Source organism: Neopsephotus bourkii, unplaced genomic scaffold (genome assembly GCF_033783945.1).
Source record: "Neopsephotus bourkii isolate Nb327-2 ecotype Australia unplaced genomic scaffold, CSIRO-AGI_Nbou_v1 NB_272, whole genome shotgun sequence".
NCBI lineage: Eukaryota > Metazoa > Chordata > Aves > Psittaciformes > Psittacidae > Neopsephotus > Neopsephotus bourkii.
In genome coordinates, this window is record NW_026900781.1 from 10,453,435 (window position 1) to 10,478,196 (window position 24,762).

Sequence of the window (24,762 nt, forward strand, 5' to 3'; positions counted from 1 at the left end):
CCGGTGAACACACTGGTATTTCACATTGCAAGCTTCCAAACACCCATGTGGCACACTCTAGGTTTGTTAGTAAAGCCCTGGACCTCTCACACAGCTGAGAATTTGAGGAAACATAATTACATCCATGTCAAAAAAAACCCTATCGATGATTAAACTGTTAGCATAGAAAACTGAAAGTATATATGTATACCTCTACGCACACACTCCACCCAACTGGAACAAAATCCAACTGGGACAGTTGTGTACAAAGCGGAAAACTCATAACATCCAGGAAGAACAGCTCAGAGCAGTTACTTTGCTTCAAGTCACCACCAGCTAGATCAAATCTGCTACTGGCACATGACAACCTAATGGAGGTGACCATGAGAGTTTTCAAATATTCTAAGACTGTGAAAACAACCTAGAATTACTTAAAGTATTTTCAAGGAACATATGTTAAGGACAGGAACTGTGGTTTTGCTGATGAACATCATAGGCTTCTCTATACATCTGACTACTATCAAGGTGGCTATGAGATGGATGACTTGGGTTTGTTTTGCTGTTTGGTGCACCAGCAGACAACAGATGGAGATACTGCATAAGATAAATATCACTAACAAATCTAAGCACAAAGGGCTATTGTTTTTTTTCTAAGTACAAGCAGAAAGGAATTAAAGTATCACTGATTTGTCCAGATTCAACAGGTAGCTATCAGTAAGACTAGACTGCAGTGGGAGGGACGCAAACAGGGTATGCATGAAACCTACATCATTGCTATTAGCTCTGGGTAGCAGTGAGATTGCTGGCATCCACATCCCCCATCAGTGGTTATTTTTACTAAGGGTTTCAGTAATACGATGTCAGTGCAGCCTTAGTCATGGGCCTGGGTTCCGGCACAATAATTGTTTCACAAATTCAGAATCAAAATGCTGAGTTCAGTGATGGCTCCTGCCCCTAAAAGCTGATGTGCTAACAGTATGACAAATGGAAAACTCATTACCTTGAAAGGCTGAGCGCACAAGTCCAATTGTGCTCCAGTGAAATTGCATGTGTGTCTGAGCATCTGTTTACTACACCCTATGATGGAAAAGCCACTGTATTACCCACTTGCGGTTCACAGGTATGTAAGCTGCTTATTTTTTAGACCTGGACTTAAAAGTCTACAAAATTAAACTAGGGTTGGATAGCATTGCATATACCAGTTTTCATCACTCCTACACTGTTTCTGAGGTATTCCTGAGTTTTGGAGAGCTGCTATAAATGTTTCTATCATTACCCTGAAAAAACACATCCCTTGCTTTCAACACCACACCCCACCCCACCCTGAGACTGATGGTAATACTTTAAAGTACAGAATTGCTTTGATAGCTTGTGGTCACAATTTCTGTGGTCAGTCATACTTGACTTTTCAAAAGGAGATATGTACAAAGTCTGGGAAGGCTTTCTGATTGATTTTAAAAAAAGACTTTTGCATCAGTCTCAACAGTTTTTTGCCTTAAACTTATGCTCCTTTTCTGTGTCTGTCTTCCCTTCCCACCCCACTCTTCCCATCTTGTTTAAACTTTCTCTTAGCCCCCTGATTTTTTCCTATTACCCCCAAGGGCCAAAGTACAGCCCTCCTCTCTTCTACCTTCCTCTTACTTTGTCATATCCCAGTATTTTCTTTTCTGGTATGCAGTCTCACGCAACTGTCGATTCACTCACTCTGCGCATTTCAGAACCCCTATTTTCTTCTTTCTTGCCCGTGTTTTCAGCTAATTGTCTTTAGTTGAGAATGGGAATTCAAGTCCTCTTTACTCTCCAGATGCTTGCTGGTTGACTTTCTTTGCCCAACTGTCAATCAGTAAAACTGGCTTGGATCAAAGATTTTGCAAATGAAATTTGTGGTTTCTCAGATTAAACTCTTATTGCTTATGACAGCCATTTTGAAAGTTTTCTCTGCTTAAGCCCTGCAAGGTGCTGATCACTCTCAGCTGGATCTCAGGAAGTATGGAGATCTCTGACCTGAAACTATTTAGGCACGTAGGTTTTATATTTGACTGAGCACAGGAGCTATCCCGTTGATTTAAATGGGACTACTCACAAGTTTAAAGCTCAGCATGTTCTTCAGTACTTTGCCTGACTGGGGCCAGAGGGCTCAGGTTCCTAGAGCTTCAATACTAGGACTGGCTACAAATGATACGAGATATGACATCCTGATGAGAGAAGACTTGATGATCAAGTGATTTCTAATCCAATTGTGTGGCTTACTGCAGCATCTCACATTGAAGAAGATATTTTTTTCCTTCTTTCCATAGCTACCCAACACAAAAAAAGGAGTTTCACCATGTTCTGCAGAGTATTCAGACAAACCTGAGATGATATACAGCACTTTAAAGATTTTACTGACATTTAAGATGATCTATGTAAATCATTCATAAGAAATTCAACCTTCCCAAAGTCATGTCAATAAAATGTTTATGCTACACTATCACCTACTCTGTTGTACCTCCACATGCATACACACAAACATTGTATATCTTCAATTACCGTAAAGCTAACTAGACAATAAATCACAGCTGAGGCTGTACCTCATTTGTTCAGACATCCAAGTTAAATTTACATACTAATGGTTGCATATTTGCCTTTAATAGATGCACTATTAGAAAGTAAACATAATAAATGAATAACCATTTAAGCATGGAGTTACCTAATCTTGATGAAAAATACCTGAAAATGGAGCAGCCAGTGAATCCTCTACCTTTTATCAGAAAATAAAGCTAATCACAGATTAAAATGATAAATATAAATTACATGGAGTAGCACACTAATGATGAATCAGACTGCCCCAGTCTGAGCAGTGAATGTAATAAGTTCAAACTGGTTGAAATACTGGCTTATACATTAGATACTCTCCTTCTCAAGCATGGAATACAGGATATAGACTAAGACGGTTTAATTTGTGGAAGTTTTCCCTTGTACCTGCCAGTACATTTTATTTGCAGTACCTTCTAAAGCTTCAGGCCAAGCTATATGTTTCCCAGCAACAATCAGGTATGAGCACAGGAAAGAGGCACAGGGTTGATGACTGTCTCAGAAAACTGGAAAGTGCACAGTAGAGTAAAAAAGTTGTACTGTGTCCTTTGGCATCAGAAAAGGGGCTTAATTCATATGGTACACAGAGTAAAGGGGATGAGTGAGGCCCAGCTATTTTGCACAGGAGAAGGATAAGCCCACTTTGATTTCCTTCTTTCCACACAACTACATCTCCCTGAAGATATACTTTTTCTCATCTCTGCTAACCTTGACTGCTCAGTTTACGAAGCAGAGACAGTCTCCTAGGGTAGGGCTACATACACCATTCTGGCTACGGTTTTGTGGGAAGTGAACAGTGCCAATTCAAGTTGTTTGCCAACTCCTCTCTCAACTGCCAAAGGTTACTAGCCCCTCTGGTCTTTCAGCAGAGCTGCTCTAGGAGCTTTGTTTATTCTGGCACCATGAGAATTATCCTGGTTAGAATTTTTTAGTATTTTGAATACTGAACCTAACAGGTTACTACGAAGGAACTGATTCTGGGGAGACTGCATATGCCAGCACAAGGACAGAAGCAGCCCCTAGAAATGATGGAAGGGGGTGGTTAAAAGTAGGTGGTGCTAGGCTTATTGCAGATAGTGCAGAAATGAGGAAAAGAAGAAAGTAACTCCCATAATCTCAAAGGAGTCATCTGCAGTTTAGCTAGGAATCTGATCTAGATTCCCTCTGCACCAGTGCTTCCCTTAGAACAGCATAAACATGATTCTGCTTGACCTCAGTCCAGGCCACAAGGCTCATCTGCAATCAAAATAAATACTTACTTAAAACAACAGCGGCTACCAGACACCAGCAGCATCAAATGACAGTGACTTTGTGAGGAGAGAATGTGTCAGCAGCCCATTGACATGACATGCCGCTTACTTGCTGTGGCAGTAAAATGATGGAGGTTCCAGGAACCATCCTGCCGCCAGAGCCCATTTGTCTTAATCATCACCTCTGGGCACACCACGCTTCATGTGAACTGTGAGTGCCTTCCTTCCCTAAATGTCATTTCATTTTTGTACCTTTTTTTTGAAAGTTGTCAGCTCATGGACACATCTTTTTGTAAGAATGCTGGCTCAGCATGAACTGGAAAGCTGTTATACGCAACTATGCTCAGAGCCCCGATGAACAAAGCGTACTAGATCAGATCCAAGCCATTTGTTTTATTACACTGCACCTTGCAGGTGCTTAGTCCTTCCTGCTCTGTCCATCCTCAGCCCTTCATTTCACAGCCTGAGCAGAAACCCGATACAAGTGACTTAAAGCAGGTTACCAGTCTCTGATCCCCCACACTGCTGACTTGTGTCATGTTATAGCCAGTGTGATTTGGTAATCCAAATCAATGCAATAATCTGATCCGTGGGGAGCAGCACTCTAACACTGCTGTGCTGACTGGCCACAATGGTACAAGCACTGTCAGCTTTTCCCAGCATCTTTTTGACCTACTGAAATCTGCATGTGTGTATTGATGACACAGGGAAAAGTTTGACACTTTCAGGCTATTAAAAAGGCTCAAAACATATACTTTAAGTCCCAAGAAAATGCTCCAATTAAATCCATTTCTGAACAAGAGTATTCTTAGCCCAGGTATTATTAAAGGTTACTGCTATGTAGTGGACCTAATATATCTCAAAAATGTTTTCATGAACAGAAAGAAAAACACATTGGTGGATAATATTCAGATTATAAAACAGGATGGCAGAAGTATCCAAAGGTTGAGAGGTCTACCTCTGTTAAGCACATAAAGAATGGACATTTATCCAAGCCTTCTGAGGTTGCTGAATTCAATTTGTGTAATGAAAGGCTCTCAAAAACCCTGGTCTGTCTTGGCTCAGTTCAGTCAGGCTGAAAAGTACTGCATGGCCTTGCATGCAGAAAATCTGACACTTTTTAATACCCATTGAGATTTCTTACAACACCAACACTGGAAGACAGACTAAAAGTTTTCTGTCAAATACGATATGAATAAACTATGTGATTCATTAATTATGACTCTTCAGAAAGTAGGCAGGTGCAGAAGGCCTGCTACCTTGGTTTTACAGCATACCTGAAAAATAACACACAATAGAAAAAAAAAAAACTGGCTTAGTAACTCCCATCATCTGAGATCTTAAGGTGTCACCAAAGACCATTTGACAGCATTGTCATCTTAAGGGTCATTAACCCTTTAAAAAGTAATGCCAGTCTGTACTAGAAGTATGTACAGTATTAAGCTTGAAAAAGCTCAGTGTAACATACAAGAAGAAACCTGGATCAGGCTTCTTTTTTAACAAAAACCCAAGCTTGCCTCTAGTCTTTTATATTCAGAGACCTAGCTGAAAAATATAAACAAAGAGTTAGGAAGAAATATTCTATGGGATGGGATATATATAGATGGGAAATCAAAGTGGATTGACAGTATGTATGTGCTAAAAGAGAGAGGAGTAAAGGGGGAAAAGAGAAAAAAAGAAAAAAAAACCCACCAAACCAAAAATGGTCCTTAAGAAGTGCTTAACACCAGAGCAAAAAATCTGTTTTTAAAACATTGACCATATCATCACTTCAGAAGAGAGAAAGAAAAGATTGAAAATAATCCATCTTTCCAACTCCATTGCCCCTCTCCCATACCCCCCGTTCTCCCAATCGGTATACTTTTCCCTAGCCTATTTGTTGGGATATGACAACTGCCAACATATTAATGTGATAAAGCAGTAGGTAATGGCCCAGTAATATTACTCTGATCTTTCCCTTTGGTCCAAATTAGAGCATAGCGGCAACTGACAATTTCTCTTCCTTGAAGTCCCCCTACCTATTGCATCTTGATTCATGTTATTACTTAAGAACGTATTTCAGACAACAAGCCTCAACTTCATGACTCTCTCTACAACATCAGTTTTGGGTTGTAGAACTTTCCTCCTTATTCAGAGTTGAATCAAGGCCAGCTGAAACCAACACTGCTGAGCAAGAAATAATGCTTAAAGACCTACCAAGACCTTGTACCACTCTTCTACTGATCACACAGTTACAAAACAGTGGAAACCCATGTGCTTCTAGTGACTCCTGGCAGCTAAGGTTACCAAACAGCACAGTTGGAAAAAAAACCCCAAACAGAAACAACAATAAATAAACCCCAAACCCAAGAGAGAAAAAAAATTGTTTCACTTTTAGTTTCATAGAACCTGTGTCCTTTCCTCTGAGTAACCACAGTAACCTATGCCTGTGTCATCTTCAGACTGGTCCACTATACATGACTTTATCCAAAGCTGAACATGAAAATGATACACAACTTACAGAAGCCAGACACCTAGTCCTCTCCTTGGCTCCTCTTTAACATCAGATCATATCATTCTATGATTCTATTCTGACAATCTGGGCCTTTCCCCAAAAACCCAGCCTACTGCTAACATCAATTTGAGGCTTGGATTCACAATCTTAAAGTAAGCACGAAATCTCATATCAGTTCCATCAGATATGAAATCTGTAAATCAAGCCACAGTCTGTGCTCCTTGGGAGCAAAGCCAACCATAAAGATAAGGGCTGAAAAGAAGACAACTTGAGCACTCCTTATTGAAAAGGACAACAAACATTCTGTAGGAGATTAGGGAAATCTACAGTCAGACCCATCTTTAGGAACAGTGGCAAAAAACTGCTTTCTTTCTGTAAGTGATAACTACAACCTGAATAACCCAATGACCCCAAAGAAACCCTAAACCAAAACCTAAACCAACAAAGAACACAACCAAACCATAACCATAACCAAAAGTGCCCAAACCCAGCCCCCAAACCTATCAAACATTACTTTGAATTTTTAGTCTACGAGAGAATATGTGCCACCAGTCATGAGTTAAAAAATAGATGCTGCTATTGATTTGATGTGAAGACTACTCAAATATCATCTAAGCATTGTCACTGCTGATTTCTCCTTTTACATTTTTGATTCTAAAAACCATAATCAAGCTGTTCATAAAGCAAGTAAAATGGTAAAAGCAGCAAAAAGTGTTTTGCTGCTTTAGCACTTCAGACTTCAGCAAGCATCTACACAGCTTTGCAGCTCAACTGCCCCAAAGACCAGTGATTCCACCTGACTTGAACCTTCCACTTGTGCTCGTGCTAAAGAATATTATGGAAGTAGCATTTCCTCTCAATCCCATTACGCTTGATTACTCTGCAACTTCTGAAAAGTAAGACAAGGTTACTAACTACAAAAAATCACCTCAGCAGAAGAGTTACAAAACCAGTATGAGCTGAGCCTGCATTCTTCCCCCACTATCACCTGAACAAAAGAGCTAACATACTGAAGACGGTAGGCACATTCATAAAATATTGTCCCAAAGTTTAACAATGCAACTCACGTTGACTTTAGTGAATGTAGAATAAAAGCAATGGGAAAAATTTGGATTGTGTTATGGTATTTGAATGCATCAGACACATTTTTATAATGAAACAGAATTATGGACACAATTCAAGAATATACCCAAACTAGACATAGGCCTAAATCAATCCCTATTGTGGATAAATTTAAAAGTAAAATATATGCTTAAGTATTACTCAGAACAGAGATACCCACAGGGTATCAGTAGCAACTCACAACACTATCTGGTGAAAAAAAAAAAGGTTAGTATCAAAAGCTGAATTTTATTGCAGTATATCAGAGAATCTTGATAGCTGTAAAGCTGTTGCATAAAAACCTAATCTGCTAATGGCACAGAATTTTAATTATGTGATATTCTCTAGGGCCAAACACACTCCTTACTGACAGAAAATTATCATATATATATTACTTTACCTGGAATTTTATTTTTTGCCAAATGTGAGGCACAACAAACTGTTTCAAGAAGCGTTCATCTTCACTCCAGAACAGTCGAATGTCAGGGATATTGTACAGGATCATGGCTAGCCTCTCCAAACCCAAGCCAAATGCCCAGCCAATTTTATCCCGAGCACCAGCTGCAATAAACAAACAGACACATGAAAATTTAAGAGCATAAGTTCACAACATGAAAAATTGCAGATAAAATGTTCACTTATTTATCAAGAAAAAAAGTTGAAATGGCAAAACAGAAAAGCCTCCAAGTAACTGCCAAATGAATGATCTAAACGCTACAGAAAAGATCCTACTTCAATCAAAAACTGCAGCAAGACAGGGCACACCACTGAGTCCAGGAACCAAAAGTGATAATAAAATAAAGCTGCACCCTCGGCAATTTGTGTCCAAAGTTTCAGATAGGCTTTGAGAAATGCGACATAACGCTATACACCCCTTTCCTATCTTTAGAGCTGAGCACTTCCACATCAGTTGTTTTATAAGGCATGTAACACAGATACCCTGTTCAGAATATCTCACTTGGGCTGACAGACTACACCAAACCTATGCAGCACTAACATCATTACCAACATTGGAGAGGATCAGAATTGCCTCTTTTGAGGCATCTGGAAGAAACAGAGTGGTAGGATGTGAGGCACTGTCCCATTAACATCACACCTCCAACCAGGGAACTCCTGGGCTGCTGCCTATGGGAAAAGCCACTGCTCCCACATACAACAGACTCCTTTTATGCACTACTAAATATAGAAAGGCAAGAATATTTGATACAGAAGAGCTATACAGATATTAATGATGTGACATTTCCATCAGGAAAGTAAATATTCATACCTTCCTTCCTGTTCTTTACAGGGCAGGAACACTGAGTCATTAAACAGGGATTTTTTTTCAACACCAGGAACCAGCTCCAAGTTCAGCCACCATCCTACTGATTTTGAAATAAGCTGAGAGCCCAGAAGCAAAGGCTCAGAGTTTTTTAAAACTTAAACAGATACTTAAACAGGCTTACACTGAAAGGATGCTTGCATGTGAGACAGACTTTACTCTCCACCATCAGCACTGGCAGCGTGCTTCTGAGTCACATAATGTGACTGTGTATCTCATAGCTATCCATCTAGACCAAGGCCATACTTGCCTCCCCCAGCATTAATTGAAATTCTAATATTTCAGAAACTTCAAACTCAGCAGTTTCCCCATATCATGCAGGAGGCTGGAGGCAGAAGTCTACTTTCTGACTCCTGTCTTTGCTATCAGAAATTAGACAGCTCCTGTTATTTGAGTGCCGATGACATCCTGAGGTATGCTGTCATATTCAACGTTGAGACAAAACAGTTCAGAGTTCTGTTTAAATAGTGGCAGACATAACAAGCTTGGGAAAAGAGACACAGTCATCACTTGGATTCTTTTAATTCAATCTGAACCTGCCTGTTTACCTGTTAAATCAAGCCCTCAGCAGAACCTCTTCGTGTCTCATCTGCAACCTCAGCAGTATTGCACTGCCGAAGGGTTTAGTCAACTTCGTAAGAGTCCTTCCCAGCGCAGTCTGGATATTCTGCCTTGTCCCTTCTCAAGTGATCAAAGGCATGATTTTGCACATTATGACCTTTGAAAGCAGACAATTTATCAACTGAATTGTGGAAGTCCTAAGAAATAGAGGACTGAGGTGTGAACTCAAAAGGTATCTTATAGCTGAGCTGCTCAAACAAGTATACTTAGAAGAGCCAACAGACTTTGAGCTAACCGGACACTGGAAACTTACAATCAGTGCTACATTACAAGAAGAACTGAATGATTTTCTGCTTTGATTTATTTTTAGAGACAGGATAGTGACTACACAGAATGTATTGCAATTTGTGTTTGGGAAAGATTTTGAGTTTTGACTTCAAAGTGCAAACCATAAACTGTTTCTTTTCCAAGCTGAAAGTACTATTTCTCTCCCTACTCCAGTATGTAAATATATTTTTATGGCTATGAAGGGAAGATAATTCATCACAATGGTGTTGCTTCCCCAAACTTCCAGCTTGTCTTTCTTAGGCCATCAATTCCTACTTCAGTAACAAAACTCCCATTCATTTCAAAAGTGCCAGACTTTCATATATGTACAGGTATTTTTGCAGACTGACTAACTCAATGCACCCCCTTCTCCAGAGGTAAAGTAGAGCACCTGAAGCAATATCCATGAGGGCTCTGAATGGCCACTGCTTAATTTCAACAGAGGCATTAAATCTGAAACCTAAAGATGCCAGGTGAAGCACCAGTGTTAATTCACTGATGCTCATTTAAGTATACATGATAAGGGGTGATGATCCTCCTTCCCCATATTACTGATGATTACTGGTAGATCGGACAAGGGTGAGAAAAAAAAAGGATGTGACAGAATGAGTATATATTATTATAAGCAAAGCTTTACATTCGACATTTATGTTTTTTAAATATTTTGATATAAGAATGGTTTTCATTGTAACTCTTTTTTCCTCACACTTTATCCCTAATGTATTTGTTATGCCCTTTAATTCTGCAATTAATATTTTAATTTTATATCAGAAATTACCTGGGGGGGTGTTGTTTTGTTTTAGAAGGACTGGAACACATCACAGGTTTCTGCACCTTGTAGAAGACAAAGAATTCTTTACACAGCTATCTGCCCAGCAGCTCAAAGCATTTTATCTGAGCTATGAATAAACATATCGTTACAGAACTTGTCTTTTGGGTGATTCTTGAGTGATTATCAGCCTTCAGACCATAAACTTCTCAATTGTCCACAAAGCCATATCAGTGAAGAATCCCCCCTATTCAGAGAGAGAGCGAGAGAAGGGGGAAAAAAAAAAAGACGACAAGAAGGAAAATCAAGGAAAATCCAGATAATTAGAATTCCTCCTCAAATCAGCACTATCAAAGCTTCACTGTAGTTTGCATCTTCAGTTATGTTGCCTCTGATCTTTTCTCCAACTTCCTACCTTTAAAGCTACAAGTCAATGTAGTGTTGACTTAAAGCAGCTAAGAGTGGAACTCAACAAGACTCAAGCAAGCTTCTAAGCATATTTCTGACTGGAAATGACCAGGTGGCTTAGAAGTTATATGTGCAGCTAATGACCCTATTAAGTGGGAGAGCAACCCAAAGCTTTTCACAGCACATACATACATATGTTTAAATACACTGAATTTTCACAAATAATATGTAAAGAAGCCAAGTGAGTGTAAGCCAACTGGACAGAAAAAACACAGAATAGCTTTAAATGTAGCACAATCCAGACTGAGGTTCTGACAAGGCCAAAGCACTATATTCCAGGGACCTGGTGCGGCAATCATAGTATCACTGCTTGAAATAACACAGCCCAATGGATAAAGCTTTCCTAATACATGAGCTTTCTCCAAGTGGCCCTCAAAGGTTTGTATGCTGCCAAGCTCCTGCTGCCTCACATGAAAAACTTGACTACCCACCAGAAGGAAATTGCTGGAAATTTTGCATGTCAGGTAGCGAAGATGGAAAATGAAAGGACGAAACAGTTTGATTGGCTTCCCACAGAGGGACTGAGACAGTCTAATCTGACTCCAGGACGCTGCATCACTGCAGCTGTGTCTTACAGGGTTGCTCAAGACTCCTTATCTTCCCTGACAACTCATACTGTCCTGCTCTTCACCTTTGAGCCCAGATGAATCAGTTTCCACTTAAATGTAGACCAATCAAGCCATTCTTCAAAAAATGTTCTTAAATGAAAGCTAAATCGGGTCAATCAGGACAGGAAGCTTTGTAATTACTCACTGAGGTATATATAATGACCTGCCAGGACTCACGGATTATATCCCACTGAATCCTCAGAAATACCCACAGACAGAAATGCCAACCTTCTCAAGGACTGTGAGACAAGACATTTCGCACTGTACAAGATATTTAAGGCATATTTTGCAATGTAGTGTTAGGAACAGGTTGACAAAACTTTTTTGTTATATTCTTCAGTCCCACTTATTTTTATATGCATGCTGGCTTTTACTTAACAATTTTTGCTACTCTTATAAAACTGCCAATAAAGAAATCTTCCTTTCAGTAGAGCCTAAATTGGGTCTTCAAATTCTTATACTCAGCAGCTACTGAGAAACAAAATAAATGAAGTTTTGATCTTGGATGGAGACAGGAAAGTCACATGGAAAGTCAGGAACATACAACAGCCTGTATACAACATGTTTTTCACAAAATGCCCCCAAATTAATATACCCAAAGTGTGTATAGCTGAAGGCTGGGATAAGTTCCAGAAGCCTATGGAACCTGAATTTGATCTCCTTTTTTTCAGACCAAACCATGTCTGTCTATGGAGCAAATTCAGGAACTAAAATGGTGCGAAGAAGGGTGAACAGATTCTCAAGGATACACAGACTACACATGTTTTATAAAACGAATCAGTGTTTTAAAATGGGTAGAAAACAAGTTGCAGACATAGTGAACATCTGACCTGACACAAACCATCTGAAATTCCTGAAACAGACCTATGCCCACATCTGAGCTCTGTGTGACTAATGGGCCGTTATGAACAAGGCTTCAAAAAACAGCTTCTGCAAAAGAAGCATTTACTTGTCATTAAGAGACCAGGAACACACATTCTACATGAGGGCCACAGCAATGAGGTAAACCATGCTTACCTGTATTAAAAATAAGCCATTTAAAATTATTTCCTACTTCAGTTAAAGCTCCTGTATGTTAGGAGTTAAAGGTTTTACATGGAAAACAAACAGCCAATCAATCAACTAACAAACCCCAGACTAAGGTGTCAGTCTAATACAGAAGAGCTTCTGGAAGTGCAAGGTCAGGTGGCTGCGATTCAAAGCAGCTGGGGCCAAAAAGCATACTGAGGTTTCCTTCTGAATTTCTCTCTTCAGCAAAAGCAAAACCAAGATTGTCATACTATTCTCTAACTCTGTTAAACTGATGTATCCAGGCTCTTGTGTGCAATTCAGTTTAAATTACCTCCTAAAATAAGGACTTGGCTTTCAGACTATGCTTGCTAAGTAAGCCGCTCCTCAAGAACTCAAGAAAAGAAGTAAACATTCAATTATGCCTATTCTGTGGAAAAATAACTTATCTTTCTAAATCTCGCATGTGAAATAGTTTTCTAACAATAATAGTCACTTTGAGACCACAGCTTTGTCTCCTGGGTCAGACTGATCTGTTCTGTTTGCTCCACTTGAAAACTAAGCAGAAGAACTTTAAAGGCTTTGATTAAGGTTTTAATATGTATGTTTGGTTTTGTTCCATAATCAGAATAGCTGGGTACACACTGAAGGAACAGCCTATTAAAAAAAATTCAGTCTAGGGAAGCGAGATTCAACTTTCTTCTAATATGTAAGTAACAAATTCTACCATTTTACCAATATTTCACCAGGCCAAATAGCTGTGAGGGAAACATTTCCTGTGTGTGCTAGAGCAGAAGAGGGCAAGAAAACTAGATTAGCAAGCAGAGGAAAGAGTGAAACAAAGAAACAAGGAAGAACTTTCCCTGTTTTTTCCCCACCTGGGACTGCTACTTTTGGTTTCCAATTCTTTTATAATTCTGCTTTTGAAATTGCAAAATTCCTCAGTCCTCCTCCCCTACTCCTTTCTTTGCCCGAGTCCACATCTCCCATTCCCACAAGCCTTCCTAAGTATTCACAAAATCAATGACAAAACTATTAAACGGAATCTTATTTAAAACTTCAGATACTTTTTAAAGTTCATTAACATACACTGCAATAACATTTAACCTTTCAAATTGTATAAGATTAGGTATCCACTTAACTCCCAAGAACAACAAGGATATTACTCATCAACTATCCTTTTATGGTATATGGTCTTCCTTTTCCTCTGTACTTCAGCATACATATCTGAACAAACGGCTTGCTTAGTTTTTGAGGCATTTTTCCTTTTCCCCTGCATAGCCCAAGGTTGGACATTCTCCATGGAGGACAGTGCAATTTGCTACAGTCCTACTTTACATCACAGAGCCAAAAATGCATACACTCCTTCACTCTATTTCCCCTGGCTCTGCCTGCAGGCTCCAGTAGTGCTCTTTTTGTTCTGTGTATGTAAAAGCAAATTCTCTTCCCCCACCCCCCTTTTTTTTTCATACTGTTTTGTTAATTCAGGTTAAGTTGGATTTTGAGGTTTTGGATCTTTTAATATCCTTTAATACTATTAAACCTCCCTAGACACTGGGGCCGTGTAGATTTGAAAATATAAAAAGCTATAAAAAATACATGAGGGGCTGCCACTTGGCAGAAAGACCAAGTCTACAGTACAGTTCAAAAATTCAATTATGAATCACATTTTTTTCAGGGGTATAAGTACAGCTGGACAAATTCACTCCATATATATTCATTGCCCCAGATGCAACTTTCTTGGCAAAAATGCACTGTCACCAAATTGACTGTTTGGTGTCTTATGAAATCATCTTTTCTTCAAGAACAAGCACAGCAAGGAACAAGTACAAAAACTCCATCAAAATGTGATACAATCTCCAGGAGACGAAGATATCCTCAAAAGGTACAGAGGCAGCAGTTTATATATCATAGCATGGGATGCTGTTAGCATCTGTTTGATATCTTGTTAAAAAATCAGAACAGCAGAACATTTGTATATAACGAAAGGTTTAAAACTGTGCTCATTTGATAGCAGCACAATCTCATGGTTACACTGAAAGCCTGACAGTGCACAGTAAATTCAACTTCTACAGGTAGGAAATGACATCACATTTCATATTTCTACAGTACCTACCTACCATAAAGAAGCCTTGGGCTCATGACTGGGGCTTGGCTCTATAATATATAAAATTAATAGACAGATAAGGTTTACGATTTAACAACTATGCTCTTCTGCCACAAGCTCATTCTTTGGAAGAAGTTAATGAAAAACCTCATGATCACATAGGCATCACTTGCCTTATTATTGGGGTTGGGATAACAGTCCTTCCTTTCCTAGAATAATTGAGGTAGGAGACACAATAAATATAAAACACTGAATTTCAAAATCTTTCTGTCAATAGTAGTTCAGCATTCCAATGGTAAAGCTATAAAGAGATTTCATACTGTAGTGCAGCATATATACTCCAGCACAATGATCTCCACTATAATCCCACTGTAGTGTTACACAGCAGTTTTGATAAGGTTCCAGGTACAGACAATTAATTTATTTCCAAAATCACAACATGAAATGTCCAGGTGTACCTAAATGTATTGTTATATAGCACAGGCTGGAAAAACCTTTGTTCAGAAGCACTGACCCCTGTTTTCCTTTCTTAATAGAGAACTACTCCACCAGTCCTGTGCTACAACAGTTTGAAGGACATTTCTCACTTTCGGTCACAGAGGGCTCTTCAAAGCATGACTGTGTTCCCAAGCCATGTCTGCTTATTGATCTCCCATCAAAAAAAATCAACCACTGCATGATCCTGGGCAAAATGATTTCTGTCAATAGGTCTCATGCTACTCAAAGCCATGGATATGCTTGAAATACATTACAGAAAGTAAGTACTTTATATGACTACCAAGCAGGGTTTGCAGACCATATCACAAAAGGACAGCTTATGTTTTCTCTCTACATTGCTCCCAACTATAGTGTTTCCAGCTGGCATTTGGCAACCTGGCCACCTGCAAATATCTTTATTTGCACCTATAATATAACTATGGATGCTCAACTGGTCTCCTGGTACATTCTGTACACAAGGCATGCATAAAATAGAAAGTACACGGCTGTGGCGCTAATAGACATCTCAGGAAACTCAATTCAGTGCCCCAGGAAAAGGCATAGTGAGCCACAACCTGCTTTTCTGCCTGGGCCTAAAATCTCTTCTGTTTCCTCTCTCGTGTAGCCACATCCCTTTAAACTGCATCACCTGGGAAAGGACTTGAGCTGTGCTTAACCCTGCATCTGCTCCGTGATACTGTGAAACAGCACTGCTGTGCCACTCAGTGACACTGGAACAGCACTTTTCTAGGGCAGGAGCTGAAGGGTTTCACTCAAGGCAAGAGTTCTGCATCCTGTTCAGTTCACATTTTGAAATCATAGCTTGTCATTAACAACCTGATGTCTATTAATGTATTCTCTTTGGATCTGAGGAAGCTTCCAGCAGAAGCAGAGATATCTGCAAGGAGATGCTGAGTATACGCATAATTCTGGGAGATGCCATTAGCTATTTCACCATTACTCAGTGCTAGGTATCTGGTCTAAGCCAAACCCTTCAGCTCTACTGTAAATGGGTAGAGAGAATCACAAATAATTATTCACTCTATCATAAGACATGTACAGACAAAACACTTAACTTTAGGACAGGTAACTTGAGTTAGACAAATTTGACCCTATGTGCTCATTTCAGCTTCAATTTTTATCACGAAATAAGCATTCCTGTATAATTACAAGGAAGTGAATGAAAATCTTTCATCTTGGAATAATCACCTCACATTAATTTCTCTTTTAGATTTCTTTTTCAGACTTCTTTTAATTTAGTTTCGTAATTTCTAGCAAGCTCTTTCATGATTTAGGAACTCATATGACACAAATACAATGGGAATTACGTTTTGAGTACTCTCCTGTCCTTACCTCCCTCTTACTGCACTGCACAAAGTGCCTATAGCCACTTGTGTTTAATTTATAATGTATTTCAAATCATCTTATCCATCAGTAATACTACAGAATCACAGCCAGACCTCTTATGCTCTTCTTTCCTACAAGTAGAACATTTACGTTAGTGACTATTTTTAAAATTAACCCACTATTTCCACATGAAGCAGTGGCAGAAATATTGGAGAGGCCATAATTGTTCCTTGAAGTTCAAATTAATTTTTTTTCCTCTAGTTTTTAATTTTTATGAAATTCATGAGTTCTGGCAGCAGCACATCTACTTCTGGAAAATAATGATTTCTTAAGAAGTGACATTTTATTGTATTACAAATACTTGTTGACAGAGTTTTACACAATACAGTATCACCAGCTTCTACAGTATTGCAGTTTGAAGGAATGCAACATTGTGAAGCCGCACACAAACTATACAAGAAAAGCTTAGGGAAAGAACCCAAAAACACAAAGAGAGGTTTTGCTTTAAGTCCTTGAAATAATTTATAGAAGCACCTTAGCTGTACATTTTGCAGAGGCTTCTTGTCCACTCTTGCCATGTGGCTGACAAGGCACATAAAAGATGATGGAAACAGATGCACAAGCAATAAAATATACCAGTGAAGCAGATTATGGTCTGCAATTCTTTCTAGCAAAATAGCATGGCTACAACAACCCTACAGTAAACGAAATCAACAGAAAAGAATCCTACAAGAACTTGCTTTTCCCTCAGGGACTGATACCTTGGCAAGATGTCACCGCTATCTTATACACTCAAAATTAACTTCATATGTAGTTTTTCAATGTAAACTTTTAAATCCCACTTTTATGCTATCTCTAATGACATTTCCTAGCAAACTGTATCAATAGCAAAATGTCCAGCTTCCCATGCAAGACTGTCTTCCCTGGTATTATAAGCATCCAGGGAAATATATGCTTCGCTAAAATGAAAACCAAAATATTACCTTATTAAACAAAAACAATTTGCCCCCAAAAGAGTGAACTAGCAAAACTTGTTTCACTCCGGAAGCTTGAAGAGGTTCTTCTTAACAATACACCTTTCATCAGCAAAAGGTCTGTGTCAGCACAATTTCAGAAGCAAGAAGTTGCTTCTGCTAGTATGAAGCATATCTACAGAACACCTACAATGGGCAACCTCTCCTGTACTGGGCTAGGGCATAACACTCACACACAGGATATGTATTACACCAAGTTATATAGACTCATTGAATCATAGAATAGTTAGGGTTGGAAAGGACCATCAAGGTCCAACCCCCCTGCCATGGGCAGGGACACCTCACAATAATCATGTTACCCAAGGCTCTGTCCAACCTGGCCTTGAACACTGCCAGGGATGGAGCATTCACAGCTTCCCTGGGCAACCCATTCCAGTGCCTCACCACCCTTACAGTAAAGAACTTCCTCCTTATATCCAATCTAAACTTCCCCTGTTTAAGTTTTAACCCATTGCCCCTTGTCCTGTCACTACAGTCCCTAATGAAGAGTCCATCCCCAGCATCCCTATAGGCTCCCTTTCAGACACTGGAAGGCTGCTATGAGGTCTCCGAACAGCCTTCTCTTCTCCAGCCTGAACAGCCCCAACTTTCTCAGCCTGTCTTCATATGGGAGGTGCTCCAGTCCCCTGATCATCCTCGTGGCCCTCCTCTGGACTTGTTCCAACAGATCCATGCCCTTTTTATGTTGAGGACACCAGAACTTGCAGAGGGCTGCAAGCGCACATTGAAGCTGGCTCATGTTAAGTTTCTCCTCAACCAACACTCCCAAGTCCTTCTCTGCAGGGCTGCTCTGAATAATATTATATGAATATGTTACACTAAGTCAGTGATACACTGATGATGTCAGCTGGTGCTGTACATGTGCTTATGTAAACATGTTAGCATCCCACAGACAACCTCTCAATGCATTTATTACTGGAGTTACAGATGGCGAGTAGAGCTATACCATTAAGAACAGAAATGAAGGGACTGCTCACTGCAAAAGGATGGGCTGCAGGGTAACCCCATAACTACTCTCTCTCTAGGTATATGTATTCTATTGAACAGTTTACGTCCTTACACAGGGACCAACAGCATAAAACATAGCTTTATTTAGCCTTGAAGGAGGAGTGATTTTTCCTCAGAAAGAATGTCCAAAGAAGGCAAAGACTGCCACTTCCAACTTCCACGCTGGCTTGAATAAAGTCATGTTTCTCCCACTGTGTTCATAAGTCTCAAGTATACCTAGTATTTTGTATGTGTAATAATTATAGAGGTATATACACACAGAATTACTCTACAAAGCTTGTAATTATATTACACTGATGACTCATAAGAATGTGATGATATACAACAGATCTCTATTTTTCAGTCTTCGATTTAAAGCAACCAGGAAATGTCCCACAAAAGCAAGCCTTAATACATCACTTGGTGTTTCAATGATAGATTCAGATATTCTGAAATGCTAGAATTAATCTTTCCTGAAGAACACTAAGATGCTCTCCTCTTAGAAATACATTACAATGTTATCTTCAATGAGACAAACAAATATTAATCTTTCCACAGGACTGCTCTGTTCAGCTCAGAGAAGAGGCAATGGTTAATGATCACTGCTCGTGTTCCTTGCATTGCTGAATGTGTACCCCAAGGACCTCACGCACTGAGCAATATTCAAGCAGAGCTCTGAAGACACATTATTTCTTTTATGAGGTTCCCAGTGAAGCAGTTTCACAGTATTTAAATGCTTGAAAAATATTAAGGACTTTTTACTTCTTCCACATATCTCGGTGAGTTGAGGAAGTTTGCTGTCTCCTATATTGAAGACTGGGAACTTGGGCGCAGAGATTTTAAGATCAAAAGCATTTATTAATTTTGCTCCACATCTGAGACACCTGGGACCTGATGCTCCTGAGCATCAAGCATTATATGGTGTTTAAATGTTCAAAGTACAGCTCCCTATTACTACAGCTGCAGCTGTGAGCACTCAATACTTCTGTAAATCAGACCCTACCGTCTCAAGTCAGACACTGGCAGAACAAAAAAGCACACAGTGGCCACATGCAGAAAGTTTGAGTTAGGAGATGTTCCTACATTCAACAAGGGACTTTTGCACTCAGGAATCAAAAGCAGAGTGGTGTTCAAGTGCGCTGACTGTCCTTTCCTGCTGTCATTAAAGGCACACATTTTGTGCTTCCCAAATACTGTCTTAGGGAGGCAGATGTTTCCAAGAACAGGATCCTCCACCTGGCAGTCCCAACTCATCCACAAAGGAATGATCATCCTGAAAACTTAATCAGACAGCAGTCCTTCACAGGACAAGTAGTAAACTTAGCAATGCCCTTGGCCTCCTAAAGTGCCCCCACCCTTCACCATGCTCCTTCCAGGACTCCAGCTTTACAACCAAGACAGTTTCTCTCTCTCTCTCTCTGGGACACAGCATAGAGGTAAGCCTTCTGCATCCTGGGAAAGTGCGGATGGATGCCTACAGCCCTTGACTGAACTGCAGAGAGCCTGACTCAGGCCATGCCCACCTCAGTGTGAACACCGGATAAGTTTAGCTGACTGCAAGTCATAGTACCCCACTAAGTCATTGAGCCCACACTAACCGCAAGTTTCCAGAGGAAGCCACAGCTAAATGAACTCCTGTGAATAAATGTGTCTGAACCACTGACCCAGTCAGTGCTCTACCTTACTCATAGGCACAGCTTCTGAGAAAGAGAATACTTACTGAACACAGGTAAGTGCCTCTTGCTTGTCTTTTTTTCTCCCTCCTCCCAGAAATGGCCTCCTTCAATGACAAGTCAAAACTGCAACTAAGACGGGCTAAGGATGTAATTAAACTTGACTAGAAGTTGACTCAAAACTACAGGAGTATATACTCTGAAGCCCCCTGAAGACAACAGGAAAGATAAAAAACAAAACACACAGACTTCAGGCAGAAAGGGGAAGTTCCTCACAAAATACCACCTTGTTCCATGCACAGGGCAAGGGCACCGAAAACAGACCACTGTCTTAGTGGGGAAAGAGACTTGTTCAAGTGTGTAATAGGGCGACTTGTGTTGAGTATCACAGCACCTCAATGGGAAAGGTCCAAGCTTTGCTCAGTGAGTTTTATATCTTCCTCATTGACTATATGACTGGAAATATTCTGATACAGATACAACATAAATGAAAAGTTACTGCTTTGATTACATAGTATTTTAATTTGCTGATAAAATATTTAAATGAATTAATATTGAAATAAATAAAGGTTTTCTTTCTGGAGGAACGAATACATTAAGAAAAATAATTTCTCTTGCTCAGTTGAAGACCTGCAATTCAAATCCCCTTATTATAGAATCACAGAAGAGTTAACGATTGGAAAGGACCTTAAGATCATCAAGTTCCAACCCCCCTGCCATGGGCAGGGACACCTCACTCTAAACTATGTCACCCAAGGTTCTGTCCAACCTGGCCTTGAACACCGCCAGGGATGGAGCATTCACAACTTCCCTGAGCAGCCCATTCCAATGCCTCACCATCCTTACAGTAAAGAACTTCCTCCTTATATCCAATCTAAAGTTCCCCTGTTTAAGTTTTCACCCATTATCCCTTGTCCTGTCACTACAGTCCCTAATGAATAGTCCATCCCCAGCATCCCTATAGGCTCCCTTCAGATACTGGAAGGCTGCTATGAGGTCTCCAAACAGCCTTCTCTTCTCCAGCCTGAACAGCCCCAACTTTCTCAGCCTGTCTTCATATGGGAGGTGCTCCAGTCCCTTGATCATCCTGGTGGCCCTCCTCTGCACTTGTTCCAACAGTTCCATCTCCTTTTCATGTTGAGGACACCAGAACTGCACACAATACTTCAGGTGAGGTCTCACAAGAGCAGAGTAGAGGGGCAGGATCACCTCCTTTGACCTGCTGGTCACACTCCTTTTGATGCAGCCCAGGATACGGTTGGCTTTCTGGGCTGTGAGCCCCAGAAAAGTCACTGGTTCTCTTATGTTCATTTTTCACAATTAATTTGGCAATTAATCTGTTATTATGCATTGAACTTAATTTTGGAAAGGTAATGTCACTGACACCTAAAGAAATTAATGATAAAAGAAATGTTAGACCTCCTAATTCTATAATTCCTACATAATGACAATTAATGAAATACCATTTTCCACTGGGAAATTTTTTAAGGGCTAGATAAAGGGGCTACTGTGCTTTTAAGATTTACTCTCTTGTAAATTGTGTCTCTTATAGCTATCTGAAATATAATTAAGAGTCTTCCTAGAAAATAAATCTACAGATAGTTTTTAATCACATCTTATTTCCTTTACAGCTTGAAAATTGATGGCAATTGCTATAGAAACTCATAACTGTGTCACGTAATTTTTGCCCTGCACTCTTTTAAAGAAGTCTATTTTGAATATCAGTCCCACTTGTCAACAGAGAATCTGAAATATATTAACATTTGCTTTTAGAGGACAGATACTAATTGGGTTGTTATTTTGTTGCTGTGTAAATTTTCAGTAACTTTTCCAAGAAAGAAATAACAAGTCAATAGAAATTCTTTCTTCTTGATTTTCTCCACCCCTTATAATTTTATTTTTTTAACAGACATCTTAAGTTTCTTAATCCCTTTCAAGCTACGCAGTTTCATTTTATTATGTATGTGTATATATATATATATATGTAAGTTAGAAAGGATAAAGTCATTTTCTTTTTTTTACTTTGCATTTTATTTTAACGGAGTTTTTCTAAGTCATTCTTTCAACAACAACTCTCAGCAGTTGATGCACATTGTGCATTTTGTAAATAAATATCTGAACACATTTACGTATACCCACTGAACTTACTGAATAGCAGTATTTGTAAATATGAGTTGTATCAGCATAGCTGTGGATAAAGATTGAATCCGTTCAAATCCTATCACTTTGCTCTTCATTGTACCACCACAGGCTTGGCACCCTTCCCTCTGGTGAGCAAGAGGTCTTGCTAATATTAAAGACAATGCAAACCCACAGCCATTTTAAAAGGTGGCACAGATAGCTCTAGGAATACTGCCTCTTTCCTGAAAGCAAAAGAAAATTGAAAACAAATGCATGCAGCATGGGAAGCAAACAGGAGAAATGATGTCTAAGTGCAGTTGCAGAGCCATGACCTCACTGGGACTACAGAAATGGTGGGACAGCTCACTTTACTGGAGTGATAGATGGCTAAAGGCTTTTGGGGGCAAGATTAAAAACTTGATTAAAGAAAGCCCTGGGCAACCTGTTTTACCTGTACTTGCTTTGATCAGGGGGCTGGACCACAGACCTTTCCAACCTATGCGGGTGTGTGTGTGCGTGCGCGCGCATCTAATTCTTTGTAGGAAAATGATGCTCCATCTTTGATAAGGATAAATTTTCAGCTAGGAAAAAGACCAAAATAGTAATCTGAACAGAGAACCTCATGTATAGCTATTACACAGGATTTCAGTGGGCTTAGAGTTTGGGAGACTGTATGATAGCATTGCCAAAAAAAGATAGAGGCAAAACATAACCGTGTGATAGTCTTTCTCAACAGGTTACACTTTAAACTAACTGTCATGGTTCAGGACACTAACACACTGAGGTCGTTTACATGCAAACTCCCTGTCATTTCCTGCTGATGTGAATGTTTAAGTGTGCAATTTTGGGTAGATATACTGTATACTTTTTACAGGGCAACCTTTTAAGCAGCATTTCTGGCTTACTTTCCTCATGAAACCACAATCAGAAGAATGTCTATAAATGTCACTTGCCATTTATGGAACACTTCTTCATTTGAAGTCACAGTGGACAAATTAGTCTGCATTTAACACTGCTGTTAGGATTATGGCACCATTCCACATAGATGAGAAACAGAGTGGCTCTGACATCTCTTTCAAGAACTGCCTTATTTCTGGATGCCCATACCAAGTTCCATACCAAGACATACCAAGTTCCTGCCATACAGGTTATGGAAACTGGCTATTAATTCCTGGTACATTAAAAGAATTAGTCTTGCAACCCATCACTCAATAGGGTCATTATATATATATATATATATATAAAAAAAATATATAAAATATATATAAAAATATATTATATATATAAAATTTATATATAACATATAAAAATAGATATATTATAAATAGATAATAATATAAATATACATATTATATATATAAATTTTATATATATCTATTTATATATATTTTTATATATATATAAAGACCCTATTGAGTGCTGGGTAATATATATATAAAAGAAATATATAAAAAGAAAATAACACTCCACACATTCATTCACACACCCCTTGAAGAATATTGCAGTGGGATCCTTGCAGTCAATGAAATAAAACCGTGATATTTTAGGGGTTCCTGCAAGTTACCAAAGATACAAGATGTACAATTACAAAAGATGCTAAATTTGACATAGCAATAGCTAATATGGTGAAGTGCTGAGCTTCCCATCCTACAGAATCTATGCAATCGTTGCAAATAATACTAAATAATATCTTTTACTTTCTTTCCTTAGACCTTTACAAGCAATTATTTGGATTTTACTTTAATATTTCAGAAAGCAGCAACAATACTTCCTATCATAATTCTGATATACATCATCATTCAACCAAGTCAGATAGTTCCTGATGAAAATAAACAAAACCTCCAGGTCCTCTCAGTTGTTCAGCTGCCTTGACTTTGATGCTACAACTTCAGTAATGTTCTAGTTCTGAAACTTTCACATCACTGACAGGAGCTAGATTTATGTTACCAAAAATAAGCATAAAAAAAGACGTCCTAACGTATACTAAAAAAGCAAATTAGAGATCTGTGCATTATGCCTTACCAAAACCAAGACAAAGCAATGCCTGCTTTTGTGATTAAATTCCCTTCCCATTTCCATGTTCTTGTTATTACAGTCCACAGGAAAGGAGAATGTAAGCTTGTAAAGGTACCCAAATACTAATTAGTAATGCCATGTTCAAGTATCTATTTGTCATTTGAAGCTGTTTCTGTACCATGCAGTGAGTTTGGACTGAAATTAAATATAAGAAATAGGAATTCTCAAATAAACTCACAGGTATGTAAAACTAAGCCAAAGGGGATTAGATGCTGCAACGCCTCCATTACTAATACGGGATTTGAAAATTCATAATACCAAGCAGAAAACTCCCCTACAAAGCGACCTCACCATCTGGCTTATCTTGAACCTAAAGGGAATTAAACAATAAAAGACAATAATTTTCCAACAGTGATGCAGCAGTGCAGAGTGAAGGACAAGAACCAGCCACAGCCTAGAGACTTAACGCATTTTTATAGCACAGTTCTTGCAAAAATCAAGCCTTAGGGAAGTACTACAATTAACCTTGTCTTAGAAATT

The 24,762-nt window shown here is 39.1% G+C and overlaps 1 protein-coding gene across 7 annotated transcripts in view; it reads right to left on the reverse strand.

Moving 5' to 3' along the window:
* Positions 1-24,762, reverse strand: part of FARS2 (phenylalanyl-tRNA synthetase 2, mitochondrial) — a 244,160-nt gene that overhangs the window by 88,382 nt on the left and 131,016 nt on the right. For 5 of the 7 annotated variants that reach the window (XM_061346574.1, XM_061346573.1, XM_061346567.1 and 2 more), the window contains one exon: positions 7,799-7,959. In XM_061346574.1, the coding sequence (XP_061202558.1) occupies positions 7,799-7,959 (161 nt within the window). Of the gene's footprint in view, positions 1-979; positions 1,057-7,798; positions 7,960-24,762 lie in introns of all 7 variants that reach the window. The other 2 variants (XM_061346571.1, XM_061346572.1) reach the window with 1 other exon arrangement.